The sequence below is a fragment of the Malus domestica genome, chromosome 14 (genome assembly GCF_042453785.1).
Source record: "Malus domestica chromosome 14, GDT2T_hap1".
In the NCBI taxonomy this organism is placed as follows: domain Eukaryota; kingdom Viridiplantae; phylum Streptophyta; class Magnoliopsida; order Rosales; family Rosaceae; genus Malus; species Malus domestica.
This window is the reverse complement of record NC_091674.1, coordinates 4,559,265-4,580,605: the sequence shown is the minus strand read 5'-3', so window position 1 is coordinate 4,580,605 and position 21,341 is coordinate 4,559,265. Positions and strand designations below refer to the sequence as shown.

Genomic DNA, 21,341 nt, shown 5'->3' with positions numbered 1-21,341 from the left:
TTAAGTTTGTTTCCGGAAAGATGTTATGGAAAACATTAGTCGACATGAAATTGGAATGACTAAAATGATGAGTTAGTCGAACTTTAAGAAACTATTCGTGATCAAAACTCTTTTTGAAATTGGGGTGGTTTATACACGAATTAATAAAGATACTTTGATGTCTTGATTATGTTGATTGGGATGTAAAGTTAGTACTTATGGTTTAACTTCATTTGTTTTAAATAACTTCATACATTCTAAATTGAGTATTTTATAATTTGTACAATTACAATGTTCGTTGTCAAAATTAAAGCGAAAAATGTCAAAATCGCTACCATTTGAATTTTTTAAATATCTCAAAATGAGACTAGATATTCAATTTTTTTTTATTTCCCTTGTCACTCTAAAATATTTTAGCATACATATAACTAAATTTGCCTTAAGTATTTATTTGTCTATAGACGTAACTAATCTATATTGTGACTATTTATAAATACAAGAGCTTCAACATTTAGGTTTTAAAATCAAGACTCAACCAAATACGTACCATTAAACATACAAACATCTTAAATACGTATCGCTTGACACTTGTCATATCATGTAATATGAACTCCTTCACATTATTTAATAAGAACAATTTATTAGAATTTCTTCTAAATTAGTTAATGTTAAGGTCCAAGTCAAACATCTCATAACCAAGTTATTAGTATCAATGATTGAGTATTAGAAAAAATAAAGTGCATTATCCTAATTTAACCATCACAACCACAAACAAAAAAATTTACTATGAATTGGATGAGGTAAAACTTATTGGAAATTCATGAAGGTAAACACCTCATCGAGAGTTATCAGTGGTTAATTTTAATTTTTTTGGACAACAGTAATTAGTTGTTAACCGCGCTAATTATCAAGTTGTATACGTGTTTCGTTCGTGTTGACTCTGATTATGCAAATTATAGTAAATCAAAAAGTAAACCCCAAATTAGAGGTAATTAGTAAAAAGTAAGTATAAATTGTAAAGGTATAGGGTAATTAGTTGGAGAGGTTGGACAAAAGCTCCCTCCATCCCCCAAACATACAAACCAGGGTCCTCTCGCTCACAAATTCCAATTCAAACCGTCCATTCCCCTCTCTCTCTCCAAACGACATCACGAAGTTCGAGACGAATAATAACAAAGGAGGGGGAAATTTTTAATTAACAAAAATTTTAGGGTTTCCATAATTTTCTCTCTCTCGCTGTTCGATTTTCTTTCCCTCCAAACAGCCCTGGGAACGCGGGTGGGAGCGAATCATTTTTTCGCAGCTTGGCCTTTTTTCGTTTTTATTTTTCTTCTTTTTTTTGTCCTTCGTTCCTCTTCAGATCCTAAATTTTCTCGGGAAAAACTTTTTTCCGGGAAAGTTTGGCCTGCACCTCCTGCTCTCCGCGACTTTCTACGGTTTTTTGTTCTTCAAGCTCGTCCAAGGTAATTCTGCCTCTCCCTCTCCCTCTCCCTCCCTCCCTCCCTCTCTCTCGCTTTCTCTCTCTCTGCCACTCCTTTGTTTCAATGGAATTTAATTTCTTTGGATTATTTTCCCGGAGAATTTGTTTCTTCAATTTCCTTAATCCTCCTATAGGTAATTTTCAATTTCTTCCCAGATTTTGGGGGAAATTGTAATTTCTATGCATGTTTGAGTGGTAGCTATTCATTTTGGTAACATTTTCTTTGTGAATTAAGGCAGAACATAATGTATTTTGGCATTTTTAGGTCTAATATTGTTGCAATTTTTGTTTTTTAGGAGTTTTATGTGTGAATTGTTGATCTGAGAGGGACGACAGCTCACAATCGGAGTGCAGGAAGGGAGGGAAAATTGTTGAAGGTCTTGGATTCATTGAGAGAGGATTTGGGAGCTCCAGGATAAGACTTGATATTTTAGATGGTTGATTTGTTGAATAGTCAAATTACCGTCGCTTGATCTTGAATTGCTTGAATTTTGAATGCACGTTGCTCTATGGATTCAGAAGCATTTCCATCCTCGAGGCCGATGGTGAAATGTTGTAATTGTGAATGTAGTTGTTCGCTGGTGAGTGTCTCATCAGGGGGGACTTGGCTTCGGTCGGTAAAGAGAAAGTATGGCGAGTTTGAGGATGGTAACCGTTTCTTTATACCTGGGCTTGAACTTTATTATAATGCGCGAGTCCAGATGGAGAACGAATGTATTGCACTTCGCGAGACGCTTAGTAGCCAGCAGAAAACCATACAAGATTTGTATACCGAGCTGGACGAGGAGAGGAATGCTTCATCATCCGCTGCCAATGAGGCTATGTCAATGATATTGAGGTTGCAGAGGGAGAAGGCTGAAATACAGATGGAGGCCCGGCAATTCAAGTGTTTCGTTGAGGAGAAGATGGCACATGAGCAGCAGGAGCTTTTGGCACTGGAAGATTTGCTGTATAAGAGAGAGCAGGCGATTCAGGCACTCACATGTGAAGTGCAGGCCTATAAGCATAGAATGATGAGTTATGGGCTCACGGAGTCTGAGGCAGAAGGTGACCAGGGTTCCTTTAGCCGTATCCAAAGCGTGGGTGACTTTGAAGCCCAATATGAACTCCCGACAACGCCCACATATGAATACCCACCTCTGAAATGTAAGATAAATGAGACCCAAGGTGTGTTGGAGTGTGATGATGATGCAGACATTGAGAAATATGCATTTGGTGAGACCCCTCGTGGGAGAGACCATTTGAGAAATTTGGAAAGCAGGCTCTTTCAGATGGAGGGGAGTCCGAGCGGCAGTCCAATGGAAAGGGATTTTTCAGGTTCCAAGATTTTTTTTGAAAAGGTGGTGGTTGGCCATTCTCCTAGGCGATCAAGACATTCTGGGAGACTTTCAGGTGACTCGCCTATGCATACGGTTAAAGATACTGGTCCAGATTTTACTGAATCCCCTCGATATAACAACAGCTTCAGGAAGGCAGACTATGTCTCACAGTCAGAGGACTATCCAAATACTAGAAAGTTTGATAATGTATCAGAAGTTGGAGACGACATGAGTGACAGAGTTTATACCATTGACTCTGTTCATATTGGAGCACCTTACAATGGTTATACAGAAGCCAAATCTGGAGTTACTCCTAGGGGACTTAGTGGGCCTGATTTTGAGGATCCTGATGTCATGAAGCTCTATATGAGGCTTCAGGCACTTGAGGCTGACAGGGAGTCAATGAGGCAGGCAATGCTTTCAATGCGAACAGATAAAGCTCAACTGGTATTGCTTAAAGAAATAGCTCAACATTTGTGTAATGATATGTCACCGGAGAAACGAATGATTGTGAAGAAACCATCTATCGTTGGACGCTTTTCTTCCATGTCTGTTTTTAAGGTAAATTCGGATTCATCAATTGGCAGTTGAAATATAGTTTAAGCCAGGTAATGGTATCAAATTATGTTTAATTAACACTTGATATCTATTTGATTGTTTTGTTCAGTGGATCAAGTCCTTTGTTTTCTGGAGAAGGAGAGCGTGCCGAAGCAAGTAAGTAGCTCATACTTCCTACCATCAGAATAGATAGAAATCGATAGTTTAACAATTTTATTGAATAACTGATGCAATTAATTTTGTATATTTTTTTTGATAAAATGAAAACAATGTGTGTTCGAAAAGACGAAGGCAAACCCATCTAGCAACAATTACTGTTTACAGCGCTAAATTATAAACCATACAGAAGAATAATTTGAAAGAAAAACTGTATTCCTAACTATGATCTACATAGCCTTGCAGTAATCCCCCCCCCCCCTCCCCCCACAACGGGGCCAGGGTGAAAACAGTAGGTAGCATTAGATCTATATCCACAGCACTCCGGTACTTTTTTGCTTTGCGGATTGTTTATGGCCATTTTATCGTTTTCTAATATCTTTAAACATAATTTCAGGCATATGTTTGGGCTATCAGCCAATGTGGGTTTGCTTATGCTGTTAGACAAGGGTCCCCATGTAAGGCAGTGGAGATGTCTTACAAGCACGCAAGTGTAAAACCAGTTATCCGTATCGAAAGCTACGCTCACATGTGGACACACACCAAAGGGCATTCTAAATCACACTTGTACGAGTAGATTTCGCATTCTTTTCCGGGCTTGGTTGGTTGTTGCCGCTGAATTTGGCTTTATGAGCAGAGTGTTATTTTGATTCATTTCTTTCCTGGGGTTTTGAGTGTAATTTTCTGGCTGACCGACGAACCATGGCAACGTTTCAAGCATGCTCGCTCTCGTGTATGGTTCCTTGGAATTCAGCTCAAAGCTGTGTCATTTGACAGTCCTCTCCTGGACATTGCAGATGCTTGTAAGAATGATTTCCAATTCAAAATATGCGAAAGGCCTATTCTTTTAGCCCTGGTTTTTGCATGTTTTTACTGTTTTACCCAAAGGGATTTCAAATCTTGGTTCTTTTGGAATATATTTTGGTCCCTTACCCCTATATGCTTTTTCGGACCACCACCGCACAAAAGTGCTTTTGAAAATTCAGTTGGTTTACTCTGTTTTAATAATGCTGGTTCGATAGGGTCATGTATTGTCTTTCCCTTTTGTCATAATTGCTTTTTTTTCTTTACTTTGTTAAAATTAGAGAGGATCTTCGCCGGATCCTCTTTGTGAGGATCCCGGAGATCCTTTAATCCTGTCATTTCATCGTAAGATTGCCCTAAGTTTCAACTGTATGTTTGCAGATGCCTTCATGTTAGATTTGGACAATGATTTTCGGAGTAGGATTTTCTCTCCTACTCTCTTCCCCCTTCCCTTATATGTGAACGGTTGCGATTAAATCACGTTAACATCTTGTGTTGACTTTTTTATAAAGAGAAAAGGACATAAAGAGAAAGAATCTTTATCTGTGATTTCCTATTCTAAACCGAAGGGGATTAAAACACGGTATAAAACTGTCATAGAGACTGCCCTATCGCACATTTTCTCATTGGACATTTTGTTGTCATTTTCTTAACTATTTAATTTAGGTTCTATATTTGCAGATGATTTTTAACAGTTTTTTTTCAATAATCAGATAAACGTTCATAAATGAATTGGGGAAACACTATTTTTTTTGTCTTAACTGCTAATTTAATGGATAATCAGTCAGTCTTTAACCCACAATAAAATTCTATGGGAATGAAACAAGCTGTAGCCTGCTAAATTAATCTTGTTACTAAGCATGCTTATTAAGTTTAATAAAGGTTTGAGGAGCACATTGTTTGACCATTGTCATTGACAAGTTCAATGGCAAGGCATCCAATGGTGGGTGGGTGGCACATTGTTTCAACCTTAGGCATTCATATACCTCATGACAACTCATCCCTCCTATAGAGTATTTAAATTCAACTAGTATTAGATCTTCTCATTTTCTGAGAATAGTTTAGAATCTCGTTTTATCAAAAATAGCATATATGTGGTTAGGCCAGTTAGTCAGGTTAATGTGCTCGTCTTTTCCTTCTCAACAAATTAAAGTAGATCTGAATACCGCTTTGTAAGAAAAATATAAATCTCTTTCCTTCAATTGTCGGATCATAATAGTTAGTAATTTACTGCTTGAACTAGTAACATCGTGTGTAGAGAAAGAAATTTTTGTGTCTGTAAAACACAATGTAGTACATCACGTGTTATAATATAAAAGTTGATGATGGGATTAATATGTTTCGCTTTAGAGTATACTTTTCAATATTCCTCACTTCAATTATGATACGTAGTATACTGTCTCATGTTTCAAGTACACTAAAAAAGTAGAGGATTTGAGAACTCCTAAAAGGGATTTGTTTTCATTGAAAGGTAACTAATTATCTTCCTATGTATTGTTTTATCTGATAGTTAACATACCTAGATTAGTTTGGAAGGGTTAAGAAATTACTCATCACAACCAGCTGCATGTCTGCCTTTTGGTATATCAACTATTTGATTTTGATCCTGACCTGCCAAAAAATGGCCAATGCATGAAGGTGTGAGGAAACTTCTCATTTGTATCAAACAACAAACTTCTCTACTGCACATGAAAATGTTTGCGAGGAGAAAATCTGTTGTGTCACCGGGATATATATTTTTGTTTATAGCACCCATAGCAAGAGGGACTTTTATTATTTGGAAAATTGTTTGTTTATAGGACAATTACTAACCTCTTATAGGAAAATCAATATGACAGACATGAATTTTTACACAAGAAATGTCTAAAATACTTACGCATATACTACGTAATGCTCAACAAGATCGACAACCTTTATGTCCATTCCATCCTCCAAATGCAAAATTCTTAATTGTCAAGTGTGTTGTTTTACATGGTCTAAATACAGGAGCATTTAAGCCATTTCATGTGTTAAGTTTTGTGCGAAAATCTGCAATTGCAATTTTAGTCCAACGTGTTACATAAAACTTTGTTTTTATTTTTGTTATATATCTATATATTCACATTAATATGCTACATGAATAAATTAGTATCAAATTCGCAATTTACGATATTTAAAGCTAAGACCGCTCATTCACAAATGAAATTTAAATTACCCTTTTTTTTTTCTTTGTAAATTATTATTTTTTTTTTATCTGTTATTCAAATAGAACAAAAACATTCGTTTTGTGGGCGCCAACACGCGCGCACTCGCTGCACCAGTCTAGCTAAAACCCTGCCCCATCACCCAGCTGCTCTCCAGTTTCAGCAAAAAACCTCTCCAATGCTTAGCTGCAAAACCCTATTGTCCCAAAGGACCAAATCCATCAGGAAAAAGAAGAAAACCAAATCCAAAACCAAGAAAACAACCAAATCTGTTTCCACACAAAAAAAAAAAAAATATATTAGAGGAGGAAGAAGAAGAAGATGGTGAAGATTTTGAAGCAGGCTTCAATCTCAAGGCCTCAGCTCCATCGAGCTCCCATGGGGTCCAGCCACTGGGAAATCTCTACCTCAACCCTAGTTCTCTCAACTCAAGGAACACCGGATTAGGTAATCTCAAACCCTAACAGATGAGCTTGTTCTTGAGATTTTGGGGCTTTTGGGTGGAATCCACCTGGGGGTTTTGGCCACTGTGAGTAAATCTTTCTATCTTTTTGCAAATCATGAGCCCCTCTGGAGGAATCTTGTGTTGGATGTGTTTAAGTGGATATTTAATGTTGGGTTTGGTGAGAGAGAAGGTCCAAGAATACAAAAAATAAATAGAGGATTGGGCTCAGAGAAGGCAACAGCCCAAGAAGAATAAAAAATCATTTTTTGCCAAGGAATAGATCTATGCCTATAAGAGAAGTGACACTCAGAATGGCAGCTCACCCCAGCAAAAAGTACTTTTCGAGAGTATGGATGGGTAAATAAGTGGTGACTCACCACATTCCGGAGGATTTTACCAAAAGGCAAAGCTTGGACAGTCGAGCTAAAATGTCTATAAAAGCAGCAAGGGACCCCAGAGACAAGGACAATCAACCTATCAATCAAAAGACATCTCACTTTGCTCTTAGACAAGTAAGAAACCAGAAAGCTTTAGTTTGTCCAGACTTTGTTCTTTTAGTCATAGATTCACTATAGAAAGCCATCTTTTGTCAAGTTTTAGAAGCTCAGCTACTTTTCGCAAGCGTTGTAGTATGAATCCCCTTTTGTAAACTCGTTTTACCTTTCATTCCCATGGGCAAAGCTACAGAGGAGCGAGGAGGGGCATACGCCCCTCCCCTCGTCGGAATCAAGCCCAGGAGCGATGGTTCCACCACTCTGGTCCCATCGGAAATGATGGAGTCCCGGCTACTGCTCTAGTTTCTTTGTTGCTGCGCGCAGTAGCAATAGTGAAGGGTTATAATTTTTTTTTTAAATTCCTAGGCGGAACGACGCTGTTTTGCTTTATTGAGATAAAATAAATAAATGATTATAGTGGGGACCACTGGTCCCCCATTTTTTCTTCACACTCACTCACACCCCGTCCCTTTTATGAGAGCAGCAAAATATGCCCCAAAAACTCACAATTCACAAATATACCCTCATGTTCTGACTTGTTAAATCATATTGGCAATGCAGTTAATTTTGTATATTTGAATATAAATTTTAGTCTACAATCACCTAATGTAGATTAATAGTTAGCACATAATTCAATCTCTTACATATATGTAAATATTCGATAATTGGTAGTGTTCATTTTGATCGTTTTCACAGTAGTGTTCATTTTAATCTTTTCAATTGAGTAAAAAAATGAAGAATCGTAGGTATTTGGAGTTTACTTTAAAAAAATGGGTCAACTACAATTTGCACTATTCACATTTGGAATGATTTTTAAAATGGGTCACAAAGTTTTAAAATTCTCATAATGCATCATAAGATATATTATAAGTGTATTAATTTTTATCTTCGGCCTAATTGTATGATAATTTATTAAATTTATGACATTATGAGCTTGAAAACCTTATATGAGCTAACTTGTAAACTATATTTGCACCGGATTGACAAAAAAACCTCTTTAATTTAGGATTATTAACCTTTTTTAAATTCGATTTTAACGAGTATTTAACTGAAACCGAAGGGTGATTGGTGTCAAAAATGTGTTTTTTTTATGACTAACCAGAAAAGAAAAAATAGTATTTAAATAGAAGAATTTGCGACTATCAACGACAAATTTTTTCCGACGACTCAATACATTTTCCTACATCATTTTACCCTTGCTAATAACGTTTCGTTAGGTAGTGAATGAGCACATTATGAAATGTTTTCATGACATAAAACCTCACCAGCAACAATTTTTACCCTTTAAAATTTCGCCCCTCCCTTCAATAATTTCTAGCTTCGCCGCTGTTCATTCCCCAAAGAGAAGTGGCTGCAAGAGAATGAACCTTGCCTGAATCTCTTTTGTTTGTACTTACGTAAAGTATATATGTTGTTTAATGCATCTTTCTTTGTGTTGTAAACCATTTTCAACTGCTTTTCAAAGTTCATTTGTGACTAATCTACCTAACCTAATTAACCTTACTTCTTTCGGTATTAATTGTAATAAAAAAAATAGTTGGAAGGGTCCTGAACTCCCTTTATCTAGACATATAATATCATGAATAAAAACCCTTGTTTACAAGGCAAGAAAAAGAACTTTATTACAAACTTAACCCATCTATAACAATCCAGCAAGATCAAGAAATTTAAATAACTTGTAGCGCAAGTAATAAACCTAGTTAAAAACCAAAAAAGAATAATCTGTTTTTGCAGGAGAAATTTGTTGAACGTCTTGGATTTTCATAAGAGGCCAAATGCGAGCACTCTGGTATCCAGATTCAGAGATAGGGTGAATTTGTATGACAATTTAGGGAAAAAAATGATAAAGTGAATAGTACCATGATTGATTTTTTAGTGTAACAATATGGTTTTTCGTTAAAGTAAACAATACCGTAAGCTTTTCGTTAAAATTCCTTTTAAAAAAGGAAAACTAATGAAAAAGATTTGAAAACTTTGGGCGTGTTTGTTTGACCTTCTTAGGGGGGACTGGACTGGACTACACTAATTGGTATTGTAGTCTGATGTTTGGTAGGGGCAAGGATTAGGTTTAATGGGATTAGATCCGACTCGCACGGATTAAACCCCTCGCTAGGAGTTCTTAGCGAACCACCCCAAAAACGTCCGGATTCGTAAGACCTCCTCCCTCACGTCGTCCTCCTCATCCGATTGCGCTCTTGCAAGAAAGAACCTCGGTCATCCTAGGAGAGAGTGTCGTCGACGTCCTCCTCCCTCACGTCGTCCTCCTCATCCTCATCTCTGCGTCCTGCTCGCCGTCAGCTGCATCCTGGTCGCCATCATCTGCATCATGCTCCTCATCTGTTCCTCTCGTCGTCCGCTCCCTCGTCTTCACGTAACAGATCTGCTCGCCCTCATCTGCCTCCAGTTGTCTGGTAAGCTTTGATTGTTTGATTTTTTTTGTCGATTTGGGTCGATTTGGGTGGATTTTTTTCGTCGATTTGGGCGGATTTGTTTTGGGTTTGAGCTTTATTTGATTCTGCAGTTGAACAAATTTTAGGGTTTTGATATTTAGGTGAAATTGAGATTAGAAATTGGGGTTTTCATAAAGCATGGAATTTGGGGTTTGAAATTGAGATTAGAAATTTGGAATTTGGGGTTTGAAATTTGGAATTTGGGGTTTTCATAAAGCAGTGTGTGTGTGTATGTAAGTATGCAGTAGAAATTTGGAATTTGGGGTTTTCATAAAGCTTGGAATTTGGGGTTTGAAATTGAGATTAGAAATTTGGAATTTGGGGTTTCAAATTTGGAATTTGGGGTTTTCATAAAGCAGTGTGTGTGTGTGTGTATGCAGTGTGTATGTGTGTGTGTGTATGCAGGGTGTGTGTGTGTGTGTATGCAGGGTGTGTGTGTATGTATGCAGGGTGTGTGTGAGTGTATGTCAGTGTGTGAGAGTGTGTATGTCCGTGTGAGTGCAGTGTGTGCATCTGACCAATGTGTGTGTGTGTGTGTATGTATGCAGTGTGTGTGTGTGTGTGTGTGTGTATGTATGCAGTGTGTGTGTGTGTGTATGTATGCAGTGTGTGTGTGTGTGTGTGTGTGTGTGTATGTATGTATGTATGCAGGGTGTGTGTGAGTGTATGTCCGTGTGTGAGAGTGTGTATGTCCGTGTGAGTATGTGTGTGAGTGTGTATGCAGTGTGTGTGTGTGTATGCAGTGTGTGCATCTGACCAGTATGTGTGCAGTGTGTGCATCTGACCAGTGTGTGTGTGTGTGTGTGTGTGTGTGTGTGTGTGTGTATGTATGCAGTGTGTGTGTGTGTGTGTGTGTGTGTGTGTGTGTATGTATGCAGTGTGTGTGTGTGTGTATGTATGTATGCAGTGTGTGTGTGTATGTATGTATGTATGCAGGGTGTGTGAGAGTGTGTATGTCCGTGTGAGTATGTGTGTGAGTGTGTATGCAGTGTGTGAGTGTGTATGCAGTGTTTGTGTGTGTATGCAATGTGTGTGTGTATGTGTATGTATGCAGTGTGTGTGTGTGTGTGTGTGTGTGTATGTATGTATGCAGGGTGTGTGTGAGTGTATGTCCGTGTGTGAGAGTGTGTATGTCCGTGTGAGTATGTGTGTGAGTGTGTATGCAGTGTGTGTGTGTGTGAGTGTATGTCCGTGTGTGAGTGTGAGTATGTCCGTGTGTGTGTGTTAGTGTGAGTGTGAGTGTGAGTATGTATGTGTATTTTGCACATTTGTCCATGAGTGTGAGTGTGAGTATGTATGTGTATTTTGCACATTTGTCCATGAGTGTGTGTGTGTGTGTGTGTACTTGGTTTATAACCATGATATTACAATGTGAATGTTTTGTATTGTGTGGGGTTGATGCTGAATTGCAATTTTTTGTGGTTGTTGGTTGCAGAGAAGAGGAGCATAAACGGAAGGCTAAGGCTAAGGCTACTGCATTACAGGTGTCCTTTAATTTCCCTCTTCACATGCAATGTCTAGCAATGATAGCAATCCTCATACTAGTGTTCTTAGACACATGTTTATAGATGTATAAGAGTAGAACATTTTGAATATGATGCCTCGGGTTAATGATAACTTTTTTTTTTTTCAACGCCACCTGTATATTTGTTGCCTCGGGTTAATGATAACTTTTTTTTTTCAACGCCACCTGTATATTTGTTGCCTCGGGTTAATGATAACTTTTTTTTTTCAACGCCACCTGTATATTTGTTGCCTCGGGTTAATGATAACTTTTTTTTTTCCAACACCACCCGTATATTTGATGCCTCGGATTGTGACTTCGCTAGTTACTTCATCTAGTTCATTTCGTATCATAATCACTTCATTTCCATCACCCTTAATAACAGTAAATATTACATATATAATGTCCTTAATTTGTTTTTTGTTTTTTTTTTTGTTTGGATAGATATGGATCGAAGGAAGCTTTTATTGATCTTATTGTTAGAGATGTCTTATTTGGAGACAATTTGCATTTGTACGATTCTTGTGTTGATGATGCTACGTGGCAAACATAGACATGTTGAACGACCCACATTGACTAACCGTTCACTTATTAGACGAGAGATTAGTTTGTGTTATCTGAATGGTATAATAGGGAATACTGATACTGAATGTGTCAAGAAAGTGTTCGTCTAAAGGCTTTTAAGCGACAACGCAAGCGGATGAGGATTTTGGCTAATGTTAACATGGATGTATTTTATTAATGTTAACATGGATGTATTTTATTAATCATACAATCTTATGTTATGGCTTATAACTTAGCTTTGCACTAGTATTTTGGCTCATGTTAACTAGCCATTTTGTAAATTATGGAGATCTATTTTGGCTAATGTTAACTAATGTTAACTAGGATTTTCTAAATTATGGAGATCTTCTTATGTACTTGTATTTGTTGAAGTTGCATGTATTGGGCACTATTATTTTTCTTCTGTTGGGTGATAGAGTTTAAACCAAGCTACATTTGCAAATTAAACCCAATTCTATTAGCAGGTAATAGAAACAAAACAATTGTCAATTTTTTTTAAGATTCATAATATACATGGCAAAAATATGCTCCAATTAACCCATATCATGAGATTTGTAGCATTACTCTATTACACAATGGCAAAAATTTGTAGTCCTAGTCTAAGCAAACACAAATCTGGTGAACAGTACTGTTTTTCTTATCCTGCTTCTTAGTCCGACATTACACCAAACGCTTCACTAAGTTAGTCCAGCTTAGTCCAGTCTAAGCCAGTCCAGCTTAGTCCCGGCAGCTAGTCCAGTCCGAGACAGTCCGGCGCAACAAACGCACCCTTTGAGTTTTAATGATAAAGACAAAATAAAGGGTAAAGTGAATAGTATCAGGTTTAACTTTTTAGTGTAAAAATATAGTTTTTCATTAAAGTGAACAATACCGTGAGTTTTTCGTTAAAACTCCCTTTTAAAAAATGCTACCGAGGCTTCTTTTCCTGGAACTATTGATCACCTGACGCGGAAAATTAGAGGAGAAGAATGGCCAGCAGGAAAAACCATCCTTCTGGGATTCAGTTACGGATTCAAAGGCCAGTGCTTTCAAGTTCTCTTTCTAGACGAAAACCACTAATACAGAAAGTTGCACCGAGTCCTCCCTCCAGAAAGTTGCACCAAGTAGAATAATTTACATGTCTTTGTATTGTTGGCATAGGATGCCACACTGCCAACGTACGCGTGCAATGTAAGTTCTCGAAGAGCTTACATGCAACTAGGACACTAGGTGACGGTATTCCAAATGGGGAACTTGGCCAGCCCCTTGAGGAGCATTTCGGTATGTCCATTGCCGAGGTAACTCTGTTATAGTCGTCTCAAACCATTCACAAGGAGAAAAGCTGGACAAAATTCACAAGGAGAATAACTAGTAAAAGATTCAAATAGTAGGCAGATTTCTCATGAGTTTTGTCAATAAAACCATTCAGTATTAAACTGGTAAAGCAAATTTTACAAAGCGGTTCAAGATTAGATCATGTACCAAATTAAAGTACAGAGAATTAGTTGGATTAAAGAATGATATCAACCATCCTCGTGGCAAAATATACGATTGTATTTCTATTCAGCTTCTAAGGTAGGAGAAAGGGAAGCCGAATAAGAACCATTTGAGAACTTCAAAGTTTTCAAGAAACCCAAACGCAACTGAGGCATAACAATGGCTCCTGGAATACCAAAAGCAGAGGTGATTTTTTGTAAGTCTTCAGCTGCCGCATCAGGACGATCAGATTTCTCAGGAACTGCTTCTACAGCAACATTCAACCCGATTGATGAAGGTTCGTTCATAAAGCTGGAAGTAGGTCAAATCAAATAAAAGGACGAGTTAAGATCTATATTGGATTAGTTTGACAATGGCAACCGAATGCAGACTAGTGTAGTGCAAACTGTAACCAAACTCCAGATGGAAGATAGGTTCAATGCAGCATAGCATCCAAAGGTTATAGCGAAAGTCATCATTTAACTCGGCCTTAAATTGTGAGTATTCATCTACTTACGGAACTTGGTGCACTAAATCATATAGATCAACCTAACAAATTTTGAGCATTAATGCACAAAAGGTCATATGAAACTTGAATCACGTTAATGATTACCTCGCCTCGAAGCTTCTCTCTTCAGAGCCCAGAAGGGCAAGTAGGCTGCAAATAATCCATGGTGGAAGATATGGATCCTTAATTTCAACACTAGAGCAGAGACCAGCGGATAAACCTTGCATGGATCCATCTTTTGCTGTGGTTTTCTTAGGAGAAACAATATGGTCTGCTCTTTTCAATTCCGTGCATTTAATCTAAAAAAGGGGTAGAATAAAAAGTTCTGTTAGCATATTTCTGACAACATTGCAGCATAATGAAGGCAAGTAGGCACATTCAAAACAAATGGGAGGTGGGGTTGGGGGGTGGGTTAGGGAAAATGGGCAAACAGGCCATTATATGTGGTACGCTCTAAATCATGACTTCACTCTAATATGTTATAATAGCATTGGCAAGCACGAAGCTCCAACCAAATGCACATACTCAAACAGACTTAGAATTCATGTTTTTGGCAACAAGACATGCTCTGTAGTCTAGGTAGTCCCTGGCATAAAAATTAAAGACATTAAAGAACCACAAACATTTTTCACACCCACCTCTGGAGAAGAAATGGCAGCATTCTGAAATGGCACAGGTGAATATAATACAGGGACGTCCATTACCATTAAAGCAGTCAACAACGATCTGAACATGAAACCAGAAGCAAGATAGAGTGAGATGATGATAAGAATTCAAAATACATATTTAATCAGTTTAACCAGATGGTATGGAATTGAAAATTAAGTATAACATACCTATAATTTAACAAAATATCAAACACTCCGTGTACATTTTTATTGCCACTGAAAACTAGCAATGATTCCGGGGTATTATCTATATCAGAAGAGGAACTCAAGCGTCGAGTCTGCAACAATTTTAAATGGAGGTACATATAAGTGAAGCAGAAAAGTGATCTATGAAACTTGTAAACCAAGGCCTGAAAATGGCATGAGTAGACAACCAAAAACACATGACGAATGTGAATGGTTGGACATGCAAGACATCCTTCCAACAATATCTTTTAAAGAATAAGGATAATAATAATAATAGTTGGAATGATACAAACAAGTATAAGACTGAGATACTTTTCTTTCCCTTTTCTCTTAAACTACCCAAAGTTTTAACTATCAAATGGTGAATAAAAACAGAAACTGTTGACCAGTATAGCCAGATCAGTAGAACAAAATAGCACCAAGTCTTATCCGCAATCAAATCACACAAAAGGCAGGCAAAGGTATTCCATGACCATTACCATGCCTACAATCAGATAAGCAAAACTAGAACAAACTGCAAATAAGGGGAAGAACAACAGATATTAACCTGGCCAAAATTCTGCTTCTCCATCTCTGAGAGCTCAACAAGAACATCTGGAGTGACTTGCTCTACTTTCGAACGGCAAAGAGGCATAGTGAAAGAAACATCCTAATGGCAATATTTTACAGATAAAAAAAATTAGAAATGATAGACAAAAAGGGCAGTACAGGGTCCATTCTGAGTTAAAATCACACTACACAGACAAGGCTTAACTTTCAGAAATTATGTCATGGTCCATAATTGAGTGTGAAAAAGCAATACTGAACCAAGAGCAAAAGCTTGCAGCTCAAGTGTTAAATACATTTTCAAAGACTTTGTACGAGGAAAAGGTATAAATTGGAACCCTATTAACTTATTTAGTTCAATGATTTTTTACTTTCATCTACTAACTTAGTGAATATCTAAATGCAAGAGAAAAACATTCAAATGAAAAATGACATAAAATTATATCTAGACAAGATTTCTGTCTGTAAATGCAGTAAGCATTACATTAAGTAAAAATTACACAAACAAAAAAAAATTGAGAAATACTACGAGTGAAACTTACATGCTCTCTTAACAATGATCGTATGGCTCTTGTTGATTGGGAGATATAAGCATTGCTGATGCGTTTCGAGCCCACTGAGACAGTACAAGCCGTGAACATTACCACAAAATGTGGGGTACACACTAGAAGAATTGAACATGAAAACAGCAATAAGTGTGGAGTCCATATGAAAAAGAAAAAAAGGGAATCTAATTGGTTCAAAGATATTGGAATGGAGCATAAGACTCCGAAAAGGGAAGCTTATGCCTTCTTGAAATGAATGGCAAGCTGAAATTTAAAATAATAACAATAATAACAAAACAAAAATAAAATTGTTTTCTGTTTGATTATTATGATTAAAAGTACAAGTCTCATCATGCAAACACTACCATAACACAGAGGGAGAAATCAACTTTTGTAGATTGAATAAGGCACTACATTTGTATCCCCATTCCAAGCATAATCAATGATAGTAATTCATTCTAAAAGTAGTACGTATATAGTCAAAACACAAGCAAAAGTGGCTTGAAAAAACATCATATAAAGGCCTCACCATAAAAGATATCACAGGTACCATTACGAAGCATGTAGTATAGACTCTGAAATGAGTCATCCCATGCTACCTGTCGTTTTCTCAAGAAATCTGTTTCCACTGCAAAAGGGAAATCTATTGATGAGAACATTTCAGGAAAAGATACAGTGGGAACGACAGTATACTAAAAGCTTATTTAGCGCACCTCCCTCAGCTGTTGATGATGTCAAAACTTGTATGAGAGAAGGCGGTAAGGTAGATTGAGGGTAAACCCATGAATATAATTGTTCAGAAATAATGACTTTGGAATTCAATGTGAGCCCTGAGCCACGGCTCATATTTTGATCCTGATAACAATCGGATTGGAACTTGAGATTGGGCATACTAGTGTAGGCACCGCACGCTACTGCCCTATGAATCCTAAAATGTGAAAACAACATAACCAACCACAGAATTAGCAGAGTATGCTGATGAGTTTAAACTCTAAAGAAAAGTGGTAAGGGCAATTTCCTCATGTTTAAACTCTAGCCGACATTCACCTCTCCCAGACCCTGCGTAAAGCGGGAGCCTTGTGCACTGGGTACGACCTTTTTTTTTTTTATTTACTAATAAAAATTAATGTATGGCTTGAAACTATGTGATACTTGCATCTGGGCAATTCTTCTAATGTAATATTTGTATATGAACAATCCATAAGCATAATTTGATGGTTTGACTGAGAAATCAGCAGTGGCCAATGCATTATCTGCTAAAATTTCATTTCCCATCACTTCTCAAACTGTCTTCAAGTATGTTGAAGTAAAAGTCACGTAATTGCACCCTATCTTCAATGTTATTAAAGTGAAATTAGACTGAATATACCTAATTAGGTTGAAAACTTATAAACATGATCATGACAAAACAAGTTAACATACACTACAGGTCATCTTAGTTAAGTGTCATATGCACACGCACCTAAAGAATTTAACTAAGCATTGGGAGAGAATAACAAATCAAAAGGAATGAAAAAGTAGTATCCGTCCTGTCTTCAGTTCTGGTAACTAAACAAACTGTTTTTTTAATAAACACATTTTACTTAAATGAATACAAAACTGTGGACAAGTAATCAACCAAGGAGATACAAACTCAAGACTAACTAACAGAAATGAAAACTAAACAGATAGTATAGCAGCTGACCATTTACCATTTCACTGGGGAAGAGGACACCACCCGCATACTAGTTTTCAAAGTAAAATCCAGAGGAACCTTTCCACCAGGCAAGCAAAAGTCGCCTAAACAAGTTGATGTAGTATCACCACTTCTTTCAGAAATATAAGCAGGTAAGCCAATTGTAGATTCCTGGGCATCTATTCCTTTTAACGCTTTATCCTGTTAAAATTAGCACAAAAAAGTTAATAACAGATTATTTGACTATGTACATAAAAAGGAAAGGCTACTAAGTTTACCACATCAACAGCTGCAAAGCCCGACAATCTGTCACCGCCTGATGAAAGCTCAGTAACACTACGGAAAGTAGTTTGACTACACTTTTCAATAGTTCGATAAACTTTTGACGTGCCTTCTTCGGTATGTTCAGCAGAAGCTACATTTTGGGAACTTCCCGGAAAAGAAAGATGGAAATGATAAGAAAATAAGAATATGCCTCTTTTTCATAAACTACATAACAATGGACTAAAAGGCATACCCAGAAAGTTGTTGTTTCCTCTTCGAAGCCAACTTAGAGAGCAAAGAAAGATTCTTCACACTGCTAAGTTTCTCCATTGAAATACTTTCCTGAAGTTGAACACAATAATAGGGTATTTTTGCACATTATCAACCGCATTTAAAATTGAATAGTAAAATAAGAGGGAAACAGGATTTCAAGAAAAGTAAATAGAACATCTTTTTAAGATTATGTGCAAACCTTAGCATTCTCTTTTTCAGAGAGTATCTTGAACCTAGATTTTTTTGCAGGGTATACTTCATCCATACGAATGTCAATGTATCTAGGATTCCTTGACAGTTCTTGTTTCTTTAGCCCATTTTCTGCTTCGCTAGTGCTACAGAAAGAAAATACGTCAGTGACTTTCAACAAAAAAACATAAAAGAAGTAAGAAAATCTTACTTTGTAGAACCAAGCAAAGGAGCTGGAGATTCATCACTCATCTCCACAGCATTCATCCGCTGCTCTCCCTGTCAGGCATGCATTATAAATGAGAACCATCTTAACTAATATAGCCTGTCAAATTATATGGCAAGCTTTTGAAAATCTACTTCAAGTAAAGTCTGTCTATAAGCGCTTGGTTATACAGCAGTGTTGCTTTGTAAAAAGTAGATGTAGCACCATACAACAACTAGACATGGCAATTGGCCTTAAAAACTGTACTGCAGCCTACGCATAACCCAGTGCGGTAGTGCCAATCCCACTTAACACAGGGTCCTGGGAGGCGTGATCCTCTTGAACTGTTTTGACATTGATTAGAATTTGTTTACAACCAAAATAACTGAATACAAGAAGATGGACGATACAATGACGGGTTCTCTATGTATCCAACCAAAAATCGAAAGAGCACAAGTACAATGGCAATGATAAGATTTATATTCAGGCAACCAACATAAATCTCCGCAATTTCCAAAAGGATTCATAATAAGAAGACCAGAGTCCGTAGAGAAACAAAACCATGACTTCAACAACTTACTCTCAGTTGAGATGGTGTCTTTCTCTTGACTGTTGCCGTCCCACCACCAATCTTCAGAGATGCGGGAGGTAGAGAACCGGGTGGAGCAACCATCGCCATACGTCAGTCTCAAACACTATTAACAGCAGGTCTTTTACATACAGTTCGACTTCCTATATACGATTTGAGCATCGATTCAATAACCATGAGCAAAATAAAACCCTTCAATTTCCCAGCTAGCTAACCCTCACTTTCTTCACAACACGAATCACAAAACGAGTAAAAGTACCCAAAAAATAATTTGATTGCGTCAAAATCTTGGAAATTTGTAATCTGAAGATTTGTAGAAGAATGTCTAACCTCAGCGAATGAGAGATTTCCAGGGCAAAGGCAATGGCTGCCGGCCGACGAAATCTCAGTGCGGCGTAGCGACAGACGAGATTAATCAATCCCGGTGGTTTCGATCGATTTGCCACCAAAAATTGAATTCCAGAGACTAGGGCAAACCGTAAAGGTAGAGAGAGAGAGAGAGAGAGAGAGAGAGAGAATGTGGTGGGAAAATGCGGTAAAGTGAAGAGATTTGAGAATTTTGATTGAACAATTTGGAGTTTCCCTCCTGTAACTGACGGCGTCAAATCCGACGTTAGTGTCCGTTTTTCTGTCTCACACGGTCTCAGGTCTCAAACCAATGAACTGTTTTCCCGGAAATATTTGGGAATTTGAAACTTGAAAAGCCTCCTCTCTTTTGTTTTTTTTGTTTTTTTTTTGGTTTTTTTTCTTTCAACGGTAGAGATAGCTTTTTGGTTTTTATCAAGGGTCATTTTAGTTATGGTCCCTAATCAACCTAATTGTTAGACTGAAACCTTATTTGTTTAAATATTTTGATCGAGGTCCTTAGCCTCATTTAAGAGATTTAACTCATGCATTTGTGCGTTTATTGCCCCACAAATTATGAAATTTAAACAAATTCAAATCATATTTTTAAAATATAATAAATACTTAAAAATCATTTTTAGAGTGATATTGTTCTTCACAAAATCATTTTTAGAGTAATATTGTTCTTCACAAATTTATAGCAAAAAAATAATGTAATTGTTGTAAACAATCCTAGTTTAAGTGTGATTGTGTATCATAAATTAGATTTGACTCTAGTTATCATTTCCTATTTTATCTTGTATTCCTTGGGGATGAAGGAATATTTTCTCTTCTTATATTACTATACATAAAGGCACAATGTAGGAGGGATAACAACATACATATTCCCCTACATTTCTACAAACACATCTCTCTCTTCTCCTTGTATCCAACCCTCAGTTTCCTTGTCAGATAAAATAGACCACAACACGTTATCAGCACGCTCATACCGCTGTGCTTAGGAATCTGACGTTGAAGAATGTTTCTGCATCAAACTAGTTCATCCATATCATCACGCAATCAGGTTCTTTCAAAACAACGGTTTTTAACTCAATATTTTTGCAACCCTGATAGCATGAACATTCACTATGATGCATGACCCAACTTTACGGTTTACGAATTTTAGATTCTACATAAATTGTGTATGCCTCATAATCATAATTATTGAATTATGTGAATTTGATGTTGGTTATAAATATATATATATATATATATATATATATGCATCAATTGAATTATACATGAATTACATTAAATTACTTATATGCATATAATTGGATTGAAAAAAAAAAACCGGAATCGGGAAACCTAGGGTTTTACAAACCTGTGCACTTGCACCATGCAAGGCCGTAAGCCACCAAGCCAGCAGCCTGCGATGGCCCAGCCCATTCCTTCGCCATGCCTGCAGCTTGTATCGAGTTCCCAAGCCGGAGCAGTGGGCTCCAAGTTGAAACCCAGCACACCCTGACGCCCACCACGGTGTCTCCACCATCGCAGGATGGCCTATAGCCCATCCTCACACCTCAGGTCACCATGTTCGACAACCTGAAGCTCGTCACCGACACAAATTGACCGAGATTCAATTGAGCCTCATCGTTTTTTTTTTTTTTGAAAACTCAATTCGAAATTCTAAGGTTTTACAATGAATGTCGAGATTTTTTTTTTTTCAAATCTCCGTTCATATTTGAGGTCTTTGATGACCCACGGACTCGTCCCAAGCATCATTTTCCCAATGCCAACTGCCTGACATTGCGCCGTCAACCAAACCTGGTTCTTCCCCGACAGCGCACACCCAGCATGGCTAGGATGTATGACCCGAGCCTTATTGGGCTCCATCTCTCGACTCGCATAAAAAATATATATATATATATATATTGACTTTTGGTGTCACTTATAGCGCCCCATACCGTTGGCACCT

The 21,341-nt window shown here is 37.4% G+C and overlaps 2 protein-coding genes across 3 annotated transcripts; one reads left to right on the top strand and one right to left on the bottom strand.

Moving 5' to 3' along the window:
- The first annotated feature begins 1,058 nt into the window (after positions 1-1,058).
- Positions 1,059-4,342, top strand: LOC103453741 (myosin-binding protein 7-like). 2 transcript variants are annotated; one of them, XM_008393306.4, is made up of 4 exons: positions 1,059-1,442; positions 1,756-3,339; positions 3,446-3,492; positions 3,890-4,342. In XM_008393306.4, exons 2-4 carry the CDS (start codon positions 1,969-1,971, stop codon positions 3,987-3,989), a joined length of 1,518 nt encoding a protein of 505 aa, XP_008391528.3. In that variant the 5' UTR covers positions 1,059-1,442; positions 1,756-1,968; the 3' UTR covers positions 3,990-4,342. The 2 variants fall into 2 exon arrangements, with proteins under 2 accessions (XP_008391528.3, XP_008391529.3); XM_008393307.4 differs by having other exon boundaries at positions 1,064-1,593.
- An 8,980-nt stretch (positions 4,343-13,322) lies between these two features.
- LOC103453740 (uncharacterized) lies at positions 13,323-19,600 on the bottom strand. The gene is made up of 15 exons (XM_008393305.4): positions 19,370-19,600; positions 19,031-19,182; positions 18,457-18,524; positions 18,256-18,391; positions 18,037-18,125; positions 17,798-17,948; positions 17,536-17,720; positions 16,558-16,772; positions 16,374-16,472; positions 15,842-15,963; positions 15,301-15,402; positions 14,736-14,845; positions 14,538-14,625; positions 14,005-14,198; positions 13,323-13,703 (listed from the first exon to the last, which is right to left on the bottom strand). Exons 2-15 carry the CDS (start codon positions 19,127-19,129, stop codon positions 13,475-13,477), a joined length of 1,887 nt encoding a protein of 628 aa, XP_008391527.3. The 5' UTR covers positions 19,130-19,182; positions 19,370-19,600; the 3' UTR covers positions 13,323-13,474.
- Between the last annotated feature and the right edge of the window lie 1,741 nt (positions 19,601-21,341).